Source organism: Bos grunniens, chromosome 19 (genome assembly GCF_055505025.1).
Source record: "Bos grunniens cultivar Pamir isolate PY7600 chromosome 19, Bosgru_T2T1.0, whole genome shotgun sequence".
Taxonomy (NCBI): domain Eukaryota; kingdom Metazoa; phylum Chordata; class Mammalia; order Artiodactyla; family Bovidae; genus Bos; species Bos grunniens.
In genome coordinates, this window is record NC_141183.1 from 42235077 (window position 1) to 42255482 (window position 20406).

Here is a 20406-nt window from a genome sequence, read left to right on the forward strand (position 1 = left end):
CCCGGAGTTCACTCAGACTCACGTCCATCGAGTCAGTGATGCCATCAAGCCATCTCATCCTCTGTCGTCCCCTTCTCCTCCTGCCCCCAATACTTCCCAGCATCAGAGTCTTTTCCAATGAGTCAACTCTTCGCATGAGGTGGCCAAAGTACTGGAGTTTCAGCTTTAGCATCATTCCTTCCAAAGAAATCCCGGGGCTGATCTCCTTAGTAATTTGTCAAATGCTTCTACCAGGTGGAATCAGTGTAATCACCATTAATGCTACGGATAGAAATGTTAACTTGAATTGGTGACTCAAACACCACAAGTGACACCGTGGACGGGGACATGAGTTTCTTACATGGTAGACTCCTGGTGAAGTTCTAAACACACAAGGGTACAATCTTCACTCTACAAGACAGTTAACAGCAAAGGAAGGACTTCCCTGGTGGCGCAGCAGATGGGAATCCATGTGCCCATACAGACGACATGGGATTGATCCCTGGTCCAGGAAGACCTCACATGCTGTGGCAAACTAAGCCCGTGTGCCACGACTACTGAGCCCACACCCTAGAGAGCCCGTGTGCTGCAACTAATGAAGGCCATGTGCCTAGAGTCTGTGCTATGCAACAAGAAAAGCAAGTCAATGCAAAGAGAAGCCCCTGCACAGCAGCACACAACAGACCCTACTCCCAGAATAGACCTTGCTTCCTTGCAACTAGAAGAAATCCCACACAAAGCAAAGAAGACCCAGCACAGCCAAAAATAAATAAATAAAACTACAAAAATAAGAGTAGGAGAATTTTAGCCTACATTTTGCCACATATAAATAATACTTTTTAAAAACTATTGAAATTTTCATTCTATTAAAAACTTTTATTAATAAAAACAAAATGCACAAAACACATTTTATGTTTATGTGTAAAAAGAACAAGTCCAAGGCTAACAAAATTATAGTTTTTCATCTGTATACATCTTCAGAGGGATTTCATCTATATGGATGGGGCAACAAAATACAGAATATTTACAATCCCTGGGCTACATCAAAACCTGGTATCAATAATACACTCAGTAACTGTGGTAAGTTATAAAAGTCACTTTATAAGTTTCTTAATGCTCCTCTTGAAGTGTTGAAAACCCTTGGAATAAGATTGTTCAAAAAAATTGGACAAATGGACATCCATCTCGTTGAAAATTAATAGAAAACCCTTGGAATAAGACTGTTCAAAAAAACTGGACAAATGGACATCCATCTCGCTGAAAATTAATAGACTCATCTCCCCAAAATATTCCTAATCCACAAGAAAGCAAAGCTGTATAATTTCATATGATAAGAACTGCAATTCAACTGTAAGCTACTTGTGTTCCTGTTCCAACCAGTAAACAAATCAACTCTTGAAGTCCCTGAGCTCTGCCGATTTTCCAACTAACCCCTTTTCCACGGCTTCTCTCAAACTTTTAAAATTCCATTACAAACAAACTGCCTCTCAGGAGGAGTAATTATTATGTTTAAAAGCACAGACTTTGGATAAGGCAGATCACTTCAATTCAGTTACTCAGTTGTGTCTGACTCTTTGTAACCCCACAGACTACAGCATGCCATGCTTCCCTGTCCATTACCAACTCTCGGAGTTTGCTCAAACTCATGTCCATCAAGTCAGTGATGCCATCCAACCATCTCATCCTGTTGTCTCCTTCTCCTCCTGCCTTCAGTCTTTCCCAGCATCAGGGTCTTTTCCAATGAGTCAGTTCTTCCCATCAGGTGGCCAAAGTATTAGAGATTCAGCATCAGCCCTTCCAACTAGTATTCAGGACTGATTCCCTTTAGGATTGATTGGCTTGATCTCCTTGCTGTCCAAGGGACTCTCAAGAGTCTTCTCCAATACCACAGTTCAAAAGCATTGATTCTTTGGTGCTCAGCTTTATAGTCCCAACTCTCACATCCACATATGACTACTAGAAAAACCATAGCTTTGACTAGATGGACCTTTGTCAGCCAAGTAATGTCTCTGCTTTTTAGTATGTTGTCTAGGTTGGTCATAGCTTTTCTTCCAAGAAGCAAGTGTCTTTTAATTTCATGGCTGCATTCACCATCTGCAGTGATTCTGAAGCCCCAAAAAACAAAGTCTCTCACTGTTTCCACAGCTATTTGCCATGAAGTGTTGGAACTGGATGCCATGATCTTAGTTTTGTGAATGTTGAGTTTTAAGCCAACTTTTTCACTTTCCTCTTTCACTTCCATCAGTTATTCTTCGTTTTCTGCCATAAGGGTAGTGTCATCTGCATATCTGAGGTTACTGATGTTTCTCCTGGCAATTCTGATTCCAGCTTCTGCTTCATCCAGCCCAGCATTTCACATCAGGCAGATCTTCTAGGGTCAAAATCTAGCTCTATTACCTAACTACTCTGTGTGACACAGGTCAATTTACTTAAGTACTTGACACCTTAGATTCTTTAGCATAAAAGCTCCCTTTTCCTTTAGCTTCTTTCCTTTTAAACATGCACAAATCATCTCCATCTAAGATAACAAAAAAGAAATTTCCACCAACTCTACCATTATTCCTTCTATCATCTCCGTTTTCTTCTTGCTTTTCCCAATCAAACTCTTTCAAAATAAGACCACTAATTAAAGAAGTTAATGATCACGTAACAGGGAAAAAAGGATGGAAACAGAGACTGAAGAACTAAGAAAAAATATGAAAACTAAAACACACCATTAGGTTCAGTTCAGTCGCTCCGTCGTATCCGACTCTTTGCGACCCCATGAATTGCAGCGCGCCAGGCCTCTCTGTCCATCACCAACTCCCGGAGTCCACCCAAACCCACGTCCACTGTGTCGGTGATGCCATCCAGCCATCTCATCCTCTGTCGTCCCCTTCTCCTCCTGCGCTCAATCTTTTCCAGCATCAGGGTTTTTTCAAATGAGTCAGCTCTCTGCATCAGGTGGCTAAAGTATTGGAGTTTCAGCTTTAGCATCATTCCTTCCAAGGAACACCCAGGGTTGATCTCCTTTAGAATGGACTGGTTGGATCTCCTTGCAGTCCAAGGGACTCTCAAGAGTCTTCTCAACCACCACAGTTCAAAAGCAGCAATTCTTCGGCACTCAGCTTTCTTCACAGTCCAACTCTCACATGCATACATGACCACAGGAAAAACCATAGCCTTGACTAGACGGACCTTTGTTGGCAAAGTAATGTCTCTGCTTTTGAATACACCATCTAGGTTGGTCATAACTTTTCTTCCAAGGAGTAAGCATCTTTTAATTTCATGACTGCAGTCACCATCTGCAGTGATTTTGGAGCCCCCCAAAATAAAGTCTGACACTGCTTCCACTGTTTCCCCATCTACTTCCCATGAAGTGATGGGACCAGATGCCATGATCTTTGTTTTCTGAATGTTGAGCTTTAAGCCAACTTTTTCACTCTCCTCTTTCACTTTCATCAAGAGGCTTTTTAGTTCCTCTTCACTTTCTGCCATAAGGGTGGTGTCATCTGCGTATCTGAGGTTATTGATATTTCTCCCAGAAATCTTGATTCCAGCTTGTGCTTCTTCCAACCCAGTGTTTCTCATGATGTACTCTGCATAGAAGTTAAATAAACAGGGTGACAATATACAGCCTTGACATACTCCTTTTCCTATTTGGAACCAGTCTGTTGTTCAGTGTCCAGTTCTAACTGTTGCTTCCTGATCTGCATACAGGTTTCTCAAGAGGCAGGTCAGGTGGTCTGCCACTCCCATCTCCTTTAGAATTTTCCACAGTTTATTGTGATCCATACAGTCAAAGGCTTTGGCATAGTCAATAAAGCAGAAATAGATATTTTTCTGGAACTCTCTTACTTTTTCCATGGTCCAGCGGATGTTGGCAATTTGATCTCTGGTTCCTCTGCCTTTTCTAAAACCAGCTTGAACATCTGGAAGTTCATGGTTCACATAGTGCTAACGCCTGGCTTGGAGAATTTTGAGCATTACTTTACTAGTGTGTGAGATGAGTGCAATTGTGCAGTAGTTTGAGCATTCTTTGGCATTGCCTTTCTTGGGACTGGAATGAAAACTGACTTTTTCCAGTCTTGTGGCCACTGCTGAGTTTTCCAAATTTGCTGGCATATTGAGTGCAGCACTTTCACAGCATTATCTTTCAGAATTTGGAATAGCTCAACTGGAATTCCATCACCTCCACTAGCTTTGTTCGTAGTGATGCTTTCTAAGGCCCACTTGACTTCACATTCCAGGATGTCTGGCTCTAGGTGAGTGATCATACCATCGTAATTATCTTGGTCATGAAGATCTTTTTTGTACAGTTCTTCTGTATATTCTTGCCACCTCTTCTTAATATCTTCTGCTTCTAACAGAAGCAGAAGATATGGTCCATACCATTTCTGTCCTTTATCGAGCCCATCTTTGCATGAAATGTTCCCTTGGTATCTCTAATTTTCTTGAAGAGATCTCTAGTCTTCCCCATTCTGTTGTTCTCCTCTATTTCTTTGCACTGATCGCTAAGGAAGGCTTTCTTATCTCTTCTTACTATTCTTTGGAACTCTGCGTTCAGATGCTTATATCTTTCCTTTTCTCCTTTGCTTTTCGCTTCTCTTTTCACAGCTATTTGTAAGGCCTCCCCAGACAGCCATTTTGCTTTTCTGCATTTCTTTTCCATGGGGATGGTCTTGATCCCTGTCTCCTGTACAATGTCACGAACCTCAGCCCCTAGTTCATCAGGCACTCTATCAGATCTAGTCCCTTAAATCTATTTCTCACTTCCACTGTATAATCATAAGGGATTTGATTTAGGTCATACCTGAATGGTCTAGTGGTTTTCCCTACTTTCTTCAATTTCAGTCTGAATTTGGCAATAAGGAGCTCATGATCTGAGCCTCAGTCCTCAGTCAGCTCCTGGTCTTGTTTTTGCTGACTGTATAGAGCTTCTCCATCTTTGGCTGCAAAGAATATAATCAATCTGATTTCGGTGTTGACCATCTGGTGATGTCCATGTGTTGAGTCTTCTCTTGTGTTGTTGGAAGAGGGTATTTGCTATGACCAGTGTGTTCTCTTGGCAAAACTCTATTAATCTTTGCCCTGCTTCATTCTGTATTCCAAGGCCAAATTTGCCTGTTACTCCAGGTGTTTCTTGACTTCCTACTTTTGCATTCTAGTCCCCTATAATGAAAAGGACATCTTTTTTGGGTGTTAGTTCTAAAAGGTCTTGTAGGTCTTCATAGAACCATTCAACTTCAGCTTCTTCAGCATTACTGGTTGGGGCATAGACTTGGATTACTGTGATACTGAATGGTTTGCCTTGGAAACAAAACAGAGACCCTTCTGTCGTTTTTGAGATTGCACCCAAGTACTGCATTTCGGACTCACAAGTGCGGGCAGCTGTGACGGGGCACAAGCCTGGCCGAGAGGAGCTACCCTATGTCTGAGGTCAGGGGCAGAACCCGAGGAGTGGTGGCCAAGAGGAGCTACCCCATGTCCAAGGTCAGAGGCAGCAGCCCAGAGTGCCAGGCTGTGACTCGCAGGAATGGCTGAGAGGAGCTACCCCACGTCCGAGGTCAGGGGCGGTGGCTGAGAGGAGTTACCCCATGTCCAAGGTCAGGGGCAGTGGCCGGGCAGAGCTACCCCACATCCGAGGTCAGGGGCGGCGACCAAGAGGAGCAACCCCACCTCCAAGGAGCGGTGGCTGCGCGGGCACAGGAGGGCCTAGAGGAGCTACTCCATGTTCAAGGTCAGGAGGGGCAGCGGTGAGGAGATACCCCTCGTCCAAGGTAAGGAGCAGCGGCTGCGCTTTGCTGCAGCAGCTGTGAAGAGATACCCCACGTCCAAAGTACGAGAAACCCAAGTAAGATGGTAGGTGTTGCAAAATGGCATCAGAGGGCAGACACACTGAAACCATACTCACAGAAAACTAGTCAATCTAATCACACTAGGACCACAGCCTGTCTAACTCAATGAAACTAAGCTATGCCCTGTGGGCCCACCCGAGATGGGCGGGTCATGGTGGAGAGGTCTGACAGAATATGGTCCACTGGAGAAGGGAATGGCAAACCACTTCAGGATTCTTGCCTTGAGAACCCCATGAACAGTATGAAAAGGCAAAATGATAGGATACTGAAAGAGGAATTCCCCAGGTCAGTAGGTGCCCAATATGCTACTGGAGATCAGTGGAGAAATAACTCCAGAAAGAATGAAGGGATGGAGCCAAAGCAAAAACAATACCCAGTTGTGGATGTGACTGGTGATAGAAGCCAAGGTCTGATGCTGTAAAGAGCAATACTGCATAGGAACCTGGAATGTCAGGTCCATGAATGAAGGCAAATTGGAAGTGGTCAAACAGGAGATGGCAAGAGTGAACGTAGACATTCTAGGAATCAGCGAACTAAAATGGACTGGAATGGGTGAATTTAACTCAGATGACCATTATATCTACTACTGCGGGCAGGAATCCCTCAGAAGAAATGAAATAGCCACCATGGTCAACAGAAGAGTCCGAAAAACACACCATTAACCAGTAAAACTATCAATTAAATTAGAAACAAGACAGAAAAGAGGTAACTAAAATAACTGATGCAAAAAAAAAAAAAAAAAAGACAAAGATTGATATTTGTTTAACTCTCTTTAATATCTGTTTAACTCTCTCATCTTACCCAACTCCACTTTCTCTTGGTCCTCATTATCTTCTAAAACTAACACGTAATTTACTAATCTGTTAACCATTTATCACCTCTTCTCTTCCCAGAAGAATGTAAACTCCAAAAGGGCAGTGGCTTTGCTGCATTTCACTGGGACAGAGCAGGAATCACTAAATATTTGAATGAACTAATGAATGCATGATGATATGGAAAACAGAGATGATCCTTCAAAGAGATAAAAAGCAAATGGATCAGAAAAAGTATTGACGTGATGAAAATAAAATTCTGTGAAAAGAAATAGTTAAATATTTCAGGTAAAAAGTAACAATGTATTCCAGGGAAAGTAATTCAAAATTATTTGTACCAAAACACACAGAACTTAAAGGATATAAAGAAAATAGTCACCAGCTGTCCAAGGCAATAAGAAAGTAATTCATCGGAAGTGAGATAAAATAACTACAGTACTGTACTAATAAAAACATTCAAGTTTTGAAATAAATTGTTATTTGAGAGATAGTACACCATTCAGATTATTTAGGTGATAAAAACAACAATCAATCATTCCTTAACAATTAAGAATTTAGGAAATAATGCCCCATAAGAACATGTTGAAAAACTACTCCATAAGGAAATTAAGCAAAAGATCTCAGAAATGGAAATCACTGGTAAAAGAACTACTAGAGTGCACTGAATCAAATTAAATTAAAAAACCAAGGAATTTCAAAATACAGGAATACAAGAAATGATTTAACTTTAAAACATTAATATAAATTCATATTGATGCTAAAAAACTAAAGTTTAATACTCTTAGGATAAAAATTATTAGTAAACTAAAAATAGTATCCAAAACTTAAAGAAAAATCACATTTGAGATATTTCATAAACAATTTCCATTAAAGTCAGGAATGTAACAAAGTTTCTATCATTGCTTCTATTTATCTCTATATTGTAGTTTTCAGGCAATATAATAAAACACTCATAATCACATAGCAAAACAAGAAATATGAGGTAAAAGAATTAAAAAGAGACAAAATTATCCTTGTTTACAGACAATATGATTGTCTACAAAGGAAATACGAAAGAATCATCAGGCAAACTATTAGAACTATATTTACTAAAATTAAATCAACAATAACAAAAAACAGAAGCTTTATAATTAATAAATTAGAAAAAGTTTCCTTATACAATAACAGGGCTATAAGGTACCTACAAATAAATCTAACAAAAGATGGATGTCACCTTTACGGAAAAAAATGATAAAATTGTACTAAAGGATATATAGAACACCTGGATAAAGAAATATGCCATTTTCATATATGAAGAGTAAAATACTAAAATATCAATTCTCTTCTAAACTATATATTCAATGCAATTCCAATCAAAATCCCTATGTTTTTTTTTTTTTTATTATGAAACTGTGGTGTTAGTCGCACAGTGGCGTTTGACTCTTTGCGATCCCATGGACTGTGTAGCCCACCAGGTTCCTCTGCCCATGGGATTCTCCACACAAGAATACAGGAGTTGCCATTGCCTTCTCCAGGGGATCTTCCCAATCCAGGGATAGAATACAAGTCTCCAACATTGCAGGCAGATATTTTACCATCTGAGCCATCTGGGAAGCCTGCTATAAAACGGATGACACAAAAATCCACTTAAATGACTGAAGGCAATTTTAAATAAGGGAAGAGCAATAGAGTGAAGAACAATTGAAGAAAAGAGAATGCAAGACAATGCATGACTTTGTAGGACAAAAATGAAGACTTCGGTCTCTAAGAGCAATGGGAAGTAAATAGTGATTTTAAAACAAGTAAGATGACTTTGTCTAAAGTGTGCAAAAAATTTATCGGAGAGGCTTAAAAGACAACCTGGAATGTCACTGAAAATGGCAGAGTATAGACCTAACAAACATTCTCTTCTCCAAAAGAGCATAAAAACACTGGCCAAAAAGAGTTAGAATCAGCTTTTTTAGAACTCTGGAAATAAACCAACATCTTAACAACAGTCCAGGGAGCATTTATCCAAGAACAGATGAATCTTGGTAGGAACTCTATGGTGTTTTAACTTACCCTATTTCCATCACCCCCTCCCTAGTACCATGGTAGCCTAAAAACAAAGAGACCACAATCATAGTAGAAAAATCAGCAGTCTGGCAGCCACTACAGAGGGCAACTGAGGTTCCTTCAAAACCCTATCCAAGAGAATTATTGGAACTGTCTGATGGTCCCTGGAAGACGCCACTCAGAAGGCTGTTTTTATTTGACTTGACAAGAGTTGCTGTTGTAAAACAGCCTTTTCCCGGGAGGTGTCTGTCAAAAACAATCAAAGACAACTGTTGAATATCAGGGTAGCCTGAGGCAGTGGGTAATAGTTTTAATAGTTGGGGAAAACAATAGGTTATGGTTAAGCAGAAAGCTTAAAGCAGAACAGAAAGTCCACTGGGACTTTGAAATCTCCAAAATGTTTCTGGGGAGACCACATGCATACACAGACCTTTGTACAAGATCAGGAAAGACCTGAGAAGGTCCTAAACTCTCAAGACTATCTTGAGGACTGACCTGAGGCTCTGTACAAGCAAAAGTGAAGGCTAAGGCAAAGTTGTAAAATGCATGGTTATGTACTGAAGGCATGTGCCAACAAGCCTTTTGGCAGACTGGAGACCTATTGTTACAGGTGTTTAAGGAAGTCTGTCAGGTCATTAGTTGACCACTAAGGTAACCAAGCAGACTTTGGTGGCCACACATGACAAACATAGACTCAAAGAATTAGTTCAGACAATCACTAAACAAAAAAACAAAAACAGCAAAACAATCAACAAACAAACAACAAACCTTGGGAACAGGGGCAGCTCTGATTGTAGAGCTGCCATTTTCTATTATTCTAAATTTTCAATTTTCAACCCAAAATTATGAGACATACACATAAACAAGAGAATACGATTCACACACAGAATAAAAGCCTACAATGAACTAAAGGAAACTATGTCTAAAAACGAAAGTATGAAGAAGTGAAAGTGAAAGTCACTCAGTCGTGTCTAACTCTTTGCGACCCCATGGACTATACAGTTCATGGAATGCTCCAGGCCAGAATGTCTCACCAAATAGAGAATACCAATTTAAAAAAAAAAAAAATTACTTTAAAGCAAAGAAACAAACCAAACCAACCTCAGGAGTTGAAAAATACAACAGTGCTTCTGAATTATATTTCCGACCAAAGAAGATAGAAAAAAAAAAAAAACCCTCAGCCATGTGTCAACATAATCTGGCAAAAAACTCAGATTTAACCAGAGATTCACAAAATAATTTTATGTCCAAGAGGATTCGTGATTAATACTACCATTTCTTTCCTAGAAAAGAACAAAAATTCCTACTTCACTCATCTTCTTAACCTGGATTAGTTTAGCCACTTCTGTAACGCTCTTATCCTACTGGAGGATAAAATAAGGAGAACAGAGTTCTCTTGCTGTGGCTCCCACTCCTAACAAAATTATATCATTTAAAGCTGCCTTTTGCTTTCTTCTTGCATTTCCTTGTTTCTATTTCACTCATGGATAACAGGTTAAAAAATGAATTCTTGGCAAAATTACATTTTGCTTATACTGTTATTACATATTAATATATTCAGTATCATGAATTTCTCAGAATTCAGTTTAGTAGCAAATGATAAAAGTGAAAAAAATTCTTAGCCATCATTAAAATAACCCCAATTTCCTGCCATTTTTACAAATATGCTTTGTCATGTCTATACAACTCATTTTATTTGAACTATACTAGACTACCTCCAGAGAAATAGGAAATTTCAAGATTGATAAACAGTGAAAAATGCAATTATAATGTTCAGAGATTAAATTTTTAACTTTTTCTTACCATCAGCAAGCCAAACAGGCTTCCAACTAAAATAAATTCATTTTTCATTAAGAAAAACAGACCTATGAAGACTATTTATTCAAGAAAGTGTTTTAAAAATATTGGAATTAAAGTGGTGAAAGACAAATAGGCATAACTCCCAGACTTGTATATATATATATTCCACATTTATTTAGACATTTCTCCAAAGAAGACATTCAAATGGCTGGTAGGCACACAGAAAGATGCTCAACAGTGCTAATTATTAGAGAAATGCAAATCAGAACTACAACGAGGTACCACCTCACACCATCAGAATGCCCATCATTAAAAAGTCTGTAAGTAACAAATGCTGTAGAGTGAAAAGGAAACCCTTCTCACACTGTTGGTGGGAAAACAGTATGGAGATTCCTCAAAAAACTAAAAGCAGAGTTGCCATATGATCCAGCAATCCCACCCCTTTGCACATACTCAGACAAAATAATAACTCAAAAAGATACAAGTACCTCTATGTTCATAGCAGCACTATTTACAATAGGCAAGACATGGAAACAACCACAATGTTCACCAACAGATGAATGGATAAAGAAGATGTGGAATACACACACAGGCACACACACACACACAGAGGACTACTACTCACCCACGGAAGAAAATGATTAATGGATAAAGAAGATGTGGAACACACACACACTGCTCACCCATGGAAGATGTGGAATACACACACACACATACCACACCACACACACAGAGGAATACTACTCACCCATGGAAGAAAATGATGAATGGATAAAGAAGATGTGGAATACACACACATGCACACACACACAGGAATACTACTCACCCATCGAAGAAAATGATGAATGGATAAAGAAGATGTGGAACACACACAGTGGGATACTACTCACCCGTGGAAGATGTGGAATACACAGACACACACACGCACACACACACAGGAATACTACTCACCCATGGAAGAAAATGAAATGCCATTTGCAGCAGCATGAATGGACCTAGAGCTTATCATACTAGGCAAAGTCAGAAAGACAAATACCATATAACATCACTTATATGTGGAATCTAAAATACAATACAAATCAACCTATCTACAAGACAAAAACAGGCTCACAGATATAAAAAGTGGTTGCCTAGAGGAAGGAGTAGAGGAGGAAATGAATGGGAGTTTGAAATTCGTAGAGACAAACATATATAGAATGGATAAACAACAATGTATAGCACAGTATCCTGTGACAAAGCATAATGGAAAAGAATATGAAAAAGAATATACACGCGTGTATGTGTGTGTATAAAAACAAAGCCACTTTGTTGGACAGAAGAAATTAACACATTGTAAATCAACTATACTTCAATACAATTTTTAAAAAAGGAAGTAGTGAAAGCAATGAAAACATGTCGTGTAATCCAGTAAATTGCAAATGTTTCCAACTTTGGGAATATACAACTACGAAAGTGAAAGCGTTAGTCATTTAGTCATGTCTGACTCTTTGCAACCCCATGGTCTTCTCCAGGCAAGAATACTGGAATGGGCTGCCATTCCCTTCTCTGAGGATCTTTCTGACCCAGGGATTGAACCTGGGTCTCCTGTATTATAGACGATTCTCTACCATCTGAGCTACCAAGGAAGCCCATACAACCATAGTCACAATTTTTTTAAAGCACTGATTTCCTTCTGTTCTCAAAAATTATAACAATGGAATAAACACAATTTTGAAAAAAAAAAGCTCACACTATCACTTAAAAAATCCCTTCAGATCAATTTTTCACTTATTTTCTACTTATCTATGCATATAGTTTTCTATAACCACATACACATATTCAATTTCATATTCTACTTATTTCATCTTATTTCATGTTTTTAAATGGTTCCAGTACTCTCTCTTATTATGCCTTCTCAAATTAAATGTGTTATTTCCTTTCATATTTTAATATGATTTGGAAGCTAAATATCTTACAGGAAATTCTTAAAGTCCAGCATAAATTTTTCTTAAAAAATATTTTTCAACAGGAAAATACAGAAAAGCATAAAAAAAATTACTCATAAATTCACCAAAGACAACTACTATTAATATTCTGAAATGATTTCTTTACGCTTTTTTCCTTTCATTTTATTTATAACAATTTTGTACAGACATTGTACCTCACTTTACTTAGCCATGCTTTCACTGTTGAAAGTTGGACTGGTTCTAAGTTTCTACTATCATAAACAACTCTGAAATGAAGACTTCTGTATATCTACAAATTTCTGACCATGTCCTCAGGAGAGAATTTTAGAAAGGAAAATACTGGCACAGATTCCACCTTCTGACTGATATAATGGGTTAAACATACCTGACCCTTAAAGGATTGATACAAATTGCAAAATTGTTTTCTGAAAGGGGCACTGATTTACATCAACTAAGTTTTGAATTTTCAAATTTCCCATTTCATCAAAACTTTGCCGTATCATTTTCAAAAGTATTATCTATATTAGTTTTTTTAAAAGGCAGCTTACTGCTGCGCTTATTTACACTTCTTAGATATAGTAAGATTAAGTATTTTTATTGCTTATTAGATATTTCTATTTCTTCTATACCTTATGTGTTTTCCAATTTTCTCCGGGGGTTTTGGTGTTTTTCTTAGTTTTTATAACTGCTTTATATCTTATGAAAATGAAAGCTTAACCTATAAAAGGACTACCTGGCTTCTGAGTACTCAAAGTGCAATTATTATCATGCACCATTTATCTGACATGTTTGGTAAATATTAAAAAAATAACTAAATAAACTTTAGTTATCTGTTTTAAATTAATACTTTCTTTTAAAGAGATCCAGAAGTTTTGTATCTTTATCCAACAGCAACAATTCTCAGGTGGTATGAATCATACCTCTTCATGGCATATGAGTTATACTGCAAAACTGGATCTCACGAGAATATCATTATCTAGAAGTAAGTATTTCCACTGCCAAGACTAAAAGGAAAATTCATTATATTCTGTGAAATGAGCAAGCATTTATCACAGAAATATCTAAAAGGAAGTTTCATGTTTTAACTTGTCATGCAACATCTATTTTAGTCACTAACCACTTTAAAACACTTGTGAAATACTTGTCAGAAGTACTTTGGATAATTGTATACATCAATGGACAGCAAGTACAGCTAAATTTCAGCTATCCCCCCCTTTGTAAATAAAGTTTTATTAGAACACATCAGTCATGCTCATTCATTTACATGTTATCTAAGGGCTACTTTCACACTGTGAAAGCAAAGTTGAGCACTTAGCTTGCAAAACCTAAAGTGTCTACTATCTGGCTCTTTACAACACAGCTAAAACATCTGAGTAAATAATTTTACTCATTCTTGGAAGTCAGCACAGATAGATCTTAACTCCTGGAGCTCATACTCTTGCACAGTGTAAGACTTGTATGCAAATAACTTACAATATAAGGTATAAAAAGCAAAGTGCTCTAAGAATGATAAAGAGTGTCAGAAAAATGGAAGAGTGTTTCCAGTGGGGAAAATCTGGAAGAAGGTAGCATTTGCACTGGGTTTTAAAAGATGGCTATAATTTGACATATATGACAGAGACACTTCCAGTGTGAACAAAAGTAGAGTTGTAAAAAAAATACAAACATGACAGTGTACTCCGCATGGAGAAAGAGGAAAAAACGCTAACGAGCATTTTGAAGCCAAAGCACAGGGAAGGCTGTCAGTGTCAAGATAAGAAGTTTAGATTTTAAATACATTTACGTTTAAAAGCAAGGAAGTAACAGTGATTAGAACTGTTTTAGGCAGATCAATCTATCAACAGTATTTGAAATGAATTTGAGGAAAGAGAGGTGATAAAGAAACAAATTATAAAGCTATTAATTCATGACAGAAGTGATAAAGGTGGTAGCAATGGGGCTGGAATAAAGAAGAAGAATCAGAAAAACAGAAAATAAACACATTAGCACCATAGCAAAACTACTCAAACACTTTTGACCAGATAACAGCATCTGGATACACTATAAACCTTACTTACAGGGGCTTCCCAGGTGGCTCAGTGGTAAAGAACCTGCCTGCTAATGCCAGAGACACAAGAGACTCGGGTTCGATCCCTGAGTCGAGAAGATCCCCTGGAGAAGGAAAAGCCAACCAACTCCAGTATTCTTGCCTGGGAAATGCCATGGAGAGGAGCCTGGTGGGCTACAGTTCATGGGGTCGCAAAGAGTCGGATGTGACTGAGCACTTGAGCACACATACATAAACCTTACTTTTATGGGGTAAAAACTCTTCATCTCCTCTGCATTTGAACAAAATAACTGTCTATTTAGCTCTGCTAATTTAAAAAAGAGGGACTATTTAGTAATAATTTAAATTGCTAGACTACCACTTTCTCCCATTTTTAAACTAATTCTGGATATCAGCACATATTAAAACAGATTTCATTTGGTAGGGCCCCCTCTGCTGGACCACTGAAAGAAAAGTCTGATCTTAAATTTGGGTTCTTAATTGCTTCTGTGGAATTGCTGAAAAAAAAAGAATAATTGATTTGCTTTGGAAGCTCATCAGGTGTATCAAATGCCCTCGGGAACCATAAAATATCTTTCTCTGTCTTTTCCGAAATAGGAATAACCTTATTGTTCCTTAAACGGATTAATTTTTAAAGAAGAGTTTGACTCATAGACATAGAGAACGGACTTGTGGTTGCCAAGGGGGAGGGGGAGTGGGGGAGAAAATGGACAGGGAGTTTGGGATTAGCAGATGTAAACTATTATATAGACAATAAATAAACAACAAGGTCCTACTGTACAGCATAGAGAACTAGATTCAATATCCTGATAAACCATAATGGAATATGAAAAAGAATGTGTATATAGACATATAGATAAAACTGAATCACTCTGCTGGACAGCAGAAATTCACACAACATTCTCAATCAACTACACTTCAATAAAATAAATTTTAAAAAAGAGTTTATATTCAAAGCTTACTAACATTTAAATAATATGCAAGGATAAACTGGAATTCATCACATTTATTTGGATGCATGGCATGGCTTGTGGGATCTTAGTTCCCTGAGCAGGGGGTCGAACTTGGGCCCTCAGCAGTGAAACAGAAAAGACCTAACCAGTGAACTACCAAAGAATTCCCCTACACTGATTTTCCATAGGTAAAGAAATTATGCTAAGGAACAATTTTATATTCTCTGCTCATTAAGAACTAAACTGCAGCTCCTTCATCAGTAGGCTTCTGACTGGGCTCTATCAAAGAGATACCAAGATAGTGTATCGGAGGGTAGAAGAATGGGATACAACTAGTATTTCTCCCTGCCTTTCTCTCTGAGACTGAATCTTCCCTGTGGCTTCAACTCCTTTTAGAAAAGTTCAGTTCCCACCAAGTAATCCTAGTCCCCGGCCTCCAGAACCCAACTCCTACTTCAATCTCTCCATTTATCACTTCTTGCTTTTTACTACTGCTAATCTTTGGGTTGGGCTTCCCAGGTGACTCAGTGGTCAAGAATCCACCTGCCAATGCAGGAGACACAGATTCGATCTCTGGGTGGGGAAAGACCCCTTGTAGAAGGAAATGGCAACTCACTCCAAGATTCTTGCCTGGGAAATCTCATGGCCAGAGGAACCTGGTGGCCTATAGTCCAGGGGGTTGCAAAAGAGTCAGCCACAACTTAACAGCTAAACAACAACAAACTCTGTGTTGCTTCACCATCTCTTGTAGCTTCTCAAGTCTTCAATCACCCATGTAACCAATTCTCTGCATTAAAGTCCCTCTATGTAAAAGGAACGGGGACAAAAAGGAAGAGAAAAATGGCTCTAGGCCTTTCTTTTCTGACTATACAGTACTCACTGTCCAGCTACCACTAGGCGCATCTCACAATGGAAAAGAAACAGTAATCATACGAGTAAACTTTCTAGATCACTTGTACAAACCCATCCTTCTCAAATTGGAGCAATGCTGCTTTGTATTACATTGGTATGCCAGGATAATTTATGTGAAACCTCAAGATAAGTGTGTCATATTTTTCTGTTGTGTCCATAGTGATTTTAAAAATTACTTGTACATTAAAAATTTTTTGACATTATTGACTATGCTGAAGCCTTTGACTGTGTGGATCACAACAAACTGAGGGAAATTCTTAAAGAGATGTGAATATCAGACCACCTTACCTGCCTCCTGAGAAATCTGTATGCAGGTCAAGAAGCAACAGTTAGAACCAGACATGGAACAATGGACTGCTTCCAAATTGGGAAAGGAGTACGTCAAGGCTGTATATTGTCACCCTTATTTAACTTACATGCAGAGTACATCACATGAAATGCTGGGCTGGATGAAGCACAAGCTGGAATCAAGACTGCCGGGAGAAATATCAATAACCTCAGATATGCAGATGATACCACCCTTATAGAAGAAAACAAAGAACTGAAGAACCTCTTGATGAAAGTGAAAGAGGAGAATTTTAAAATATTTAAAAAAAAAATGCCTAGACAACATATTAAAAAGGAGAGACATTACTTTGCCGACAAAGGTCCATCTAGTCAAAGCTATGGTTTTTCCAGTAGTCACATAGGGATGCAAGAGTTGGACCATAACGAAAGCTGAGCACCAAAGAATTGATGCTTTTGAACAGTGGTGTTGGAAAAGACTCCTTAGAGTCCCTTGGACTGCAAAGAGATGAAGCCAGTCAATGCTAAAGGAAATCAGTCCTGAATATTCATTGGAAGCAATGATGCTGAAGCTCCAGTACTTTGGCCACCTGATGTTAAGAACTGACTAACTGGAAAAGACCCTGATGCTGGGAAAGATTGAAAGCAGGAAGAAAAGGGGACGACAGAGGGTGAGATGGTTGGATGGCATCACCGACTTGATGGACATGAGTTTGAGCGAGCTCTGGGAGTTGGTGATGGACAGGGAAGCATGGCGTGCTGCAGTCCATGGGGTCACAAAGAGTCAGACACCACTATGCGACTGAACTGTCTGAATGTACATTAAAACAAACCACAAGGGTACTGTCAATTCAGTGGGGAAGAGCCTTCAACAAATGGTATTGAGACAACTGGATATCCCTCCACATGCAAAGAATGAAATGAAACCCTCTATCTCATATCAAATACAAAATTTAACTCAAAATGAACCACAGATGTAATCTGAAGAACTACACAATTCTTAGACAAAAGCATATGCATAAACCTTGACCTTGGATTAAGCAATGGTTTCTTAGGTAATGACACCAAAGCAGTAACAACTAAAGGAAAAAAATATACCGGACTTCCTCAAAATTGAACTTTTGTACTTCAAAGGACATTGTCAAGAAAGTGAAAGAACAATCCACAGAATGGGAGAAAATATTTACAAATTACATCTAATAACTTATTCTTGCCTGGAGAATCCTATGGACAGAGGGGCCTGGCAGGCTACAGTCCGTGGGGTCACAAGAGTCGGACATGACTTAGCAACTAAACCACCACCACCACCAAGTGATCTGTACCTAGAACATACAAAGGAATCTTACAACTCATAGCAAAATGACAAATAACCCAATTAAAAACTAGGCCCCCCCCCCAAAAATCTAGGCACATTATGCCAACAGACATTTCTCTAAAGATGATACGTAAATGGCCGAAATCATAGGTCATCATCAAAATGCAAATCAAAACCACAATGAAATAGTTGTCTGGGGCAAAATATGGGAAAGTAAATTAACTGCAAAGAGGTATGAAAGAACTTTCAGGGAAGAGCGAAATGTTTTACATCTTGACTGGTGGCTCAGATGGTAAAGAATCCGCCTGCAATGAAGGAAATCTGGGTTCAGTCCCTGAGTCAGGAAGATTCCCTGGAGAAAGGAATGGCAACTCACTCCAGTAATCTTGTCTGGAGAATTCTTCCATGGACAGAGGAGGCTAATAGGATACAGTCCATGAGGTTGCAAAGAGTTGGACATGACTGAGCAACTAACACTTCCACTTTGAGGCATATGTATTTGTCAAAAGTCATCAACCCATACACTTAAAATCCATGAATTTAATATTTTACACACTTAAAATCTATTAATTTCAAATTTCACACATTTGGAAGCATGTGCTTATTTTGATATGCTTGTTAAGAACTGTGGGCTTCATAGAAAAACACTGTTTTGGCTGCTAAAACACAGAATGTTCATATTAGATGTTATTGTAGTATTATCAATGCTAACTTTACACACTACCATAACTACACTGAGTAATTACATTTAGCAGATACTGAATAATTACAAAAATCATCTCACAAGAAACTATTTTGCTGATAAAAATTTCTAGGAAATTGGTGACATCTCAATAGCTTATTTCCTAGGATCTTTACACTAACAATTTTGTTGTACCAGTATTAGTTGTGTGAAATTACTTTGTCTAACTGCTTAAAAATAGCTGAAGTTCATAGCTGTTGAAAGAAAATCTCTTGGATTATCCATTTATCACTTACCAAAAAAAAAAAAAAACACACCAAACCACCAATAGCGCTTTCTTCTTTAAATATTCCTTTGATACTTCTGTAAATTATGCTACAGATACACTGTACTAACAAAACATTTGAAGCAAGCAAAGATATCAAATTCATAAGTTCAATTTAAAAACAAAAACATTTCCAACAATGCCTTAGAAAAAGTTTCCCTTACCTCATCATCATCATCATCAGAATCATTCCCAAACACTGAAGGTTTTTGCAAAACAGGGTGCAACTGCTGTGCCTTCTTTGGCAAAATAAGCCCATACCTGCATATTTTTTGTTTTGAAATAGAAATTACATCATTATACTTAAATGTTAAAACAGTAATACATCCACTACCTCTTTGGGATGAAGCTACCAAGTCAAAACATGTCACAGCGCCTATGATCATACAACCCTGGTTCTGATTTTCAACGATCTAAAAGCTTCAAAATGCACTAAAGATTTTTAAACTATCATTCTAGGTTAAAGAAGAGAAGTGAATGAAGAGTTTAGAAGTTTTAGATAGTGAAACGATAGGAAAGTTTAAAAAAAAAAAGTTAGTGGAAAGCTCAGTTGACGTCCACTAAGAAGAAAAAGACTCTATATTATCCTTGTGGCCTAACAAGAGTCAAGAAAACATTCCCCCCACCCCTTACTGGGTATATATCATTTTAAAGAAGTTAATTAAAGATTAATGTCATCCATTAAAATTTTTTAAAGATTACATTAACTGAGAAACCCAAGTAGCTATGGGGCGAATTACCATTACACTTTATAAAGCTCACGTGCTTTGTCTTGGAGCACCTGAAAGAACCATCCCATCAGACCCAACTCAATTGGTTTCTCACGTTTGGGCCTTTAAGATGCAGATAAAACGGGAAGCCGCATCACAACTGAGGATTATATATGTAAGGTAAAGCTTCCAAAAACATGTAACATTTCTCTTTTACGGCAAGGTATACCCCAATTCCCTATGTGCCTACCCTTTTTTGTGGCTTCTCAGCACAACATTCCTAAACCGAGAAGGGAGGGCGGGAATCAGAACTTGAGCTGCCAAGGAGAACAAGGCCCTCTAAGAAAGCCAGGAATTGTCTCTTCTCATTTCCCCTGAAAGCATCCAACCGGGGAGAAACTCAAGCGCGGGGTAGGAAGCAAGACTGAGGGGCCTCAGACCGAGCTTTTGGAAAATAGAAAAGTCTCGCTCTCTGCCCCTCAGCCTAACTTCCTTTATTTCCTCACAAGTTTCTCCCTCAAACTTCGGGCTTCCATCCTGCAAAATGTGTGGGGGGATGGGAATATATGTTCCTCGGGATTTCTCGCTTTCCCCGCCTCTATCCCTGACGACACAGCCCCTTCACTTCCAGCGCACTTCTACTCCTCGGCCAAAGACACAGTCGCCGTGGTATCTCACTCCCCAGTCTGACCCTAACTCCCGGATCACTCACTGCCTGCCCGGAATCGCCATCTTGCTCCCGTCTCCGCTGAACGTGGCCGACGCCGAC

The 20406-nt window shown here is 38.7% G+C and overlaps 1 protein-coding gene and 1 long non-coding RNA gene across 29 annotated transcripts in view; one reads left to right on the forward strand and one right to left on the reverse strand.

Annotated features, from left to right (window-relative positions):
* Positions 1 to 20403, reverse strand: part of NSRP1 (nuclear speckle splicing regulatory protein 1) — a 62562-nt gene extending 42159 nt beyond the window's left edge. For 17 of the 28 annotated variants that reach the window (XR_015148126.1, XR_015148139.1, XR_015148129.1 and 14 more), the window contains exons 1-3: positions 20350 to 20403; positions 19888 to 19954; positions 19092 to 19188 (exon numbers count right to left, since the gene is read on the reverse strand). Coding sequence is in view for 1 of the 28 variants with exons in the window: in XM_086359923.1 (XP_086216049.1) it covers positions 19092 to 19188; positions 20350 to 20369 (117 nt within the window). In the remaining 27 variants the exon portion in view is untranslated. Of the gene's footprint in view, positions 1 to 19091; positions 19189 to 19667; positions 19798 to 19887; positions 19955 to 20349 lie in introns of those variants that run through there. The other 11 variants (XR_015148144.1, XR_015148149.1, XR_015148145.1 and 8 more) reach the window with 3 other exon arrangements.
* Positions 19805 to 20406, forward strand: LOC147352403 (uncharacterized). The gene is made up of 2 exons (XR_015148154.1): positions 19805 to 19860; positions 20269 to 20406. It is a non-coding gene; the product is annotated as an uncharacterized LOC147352403 (long non-coding RNA).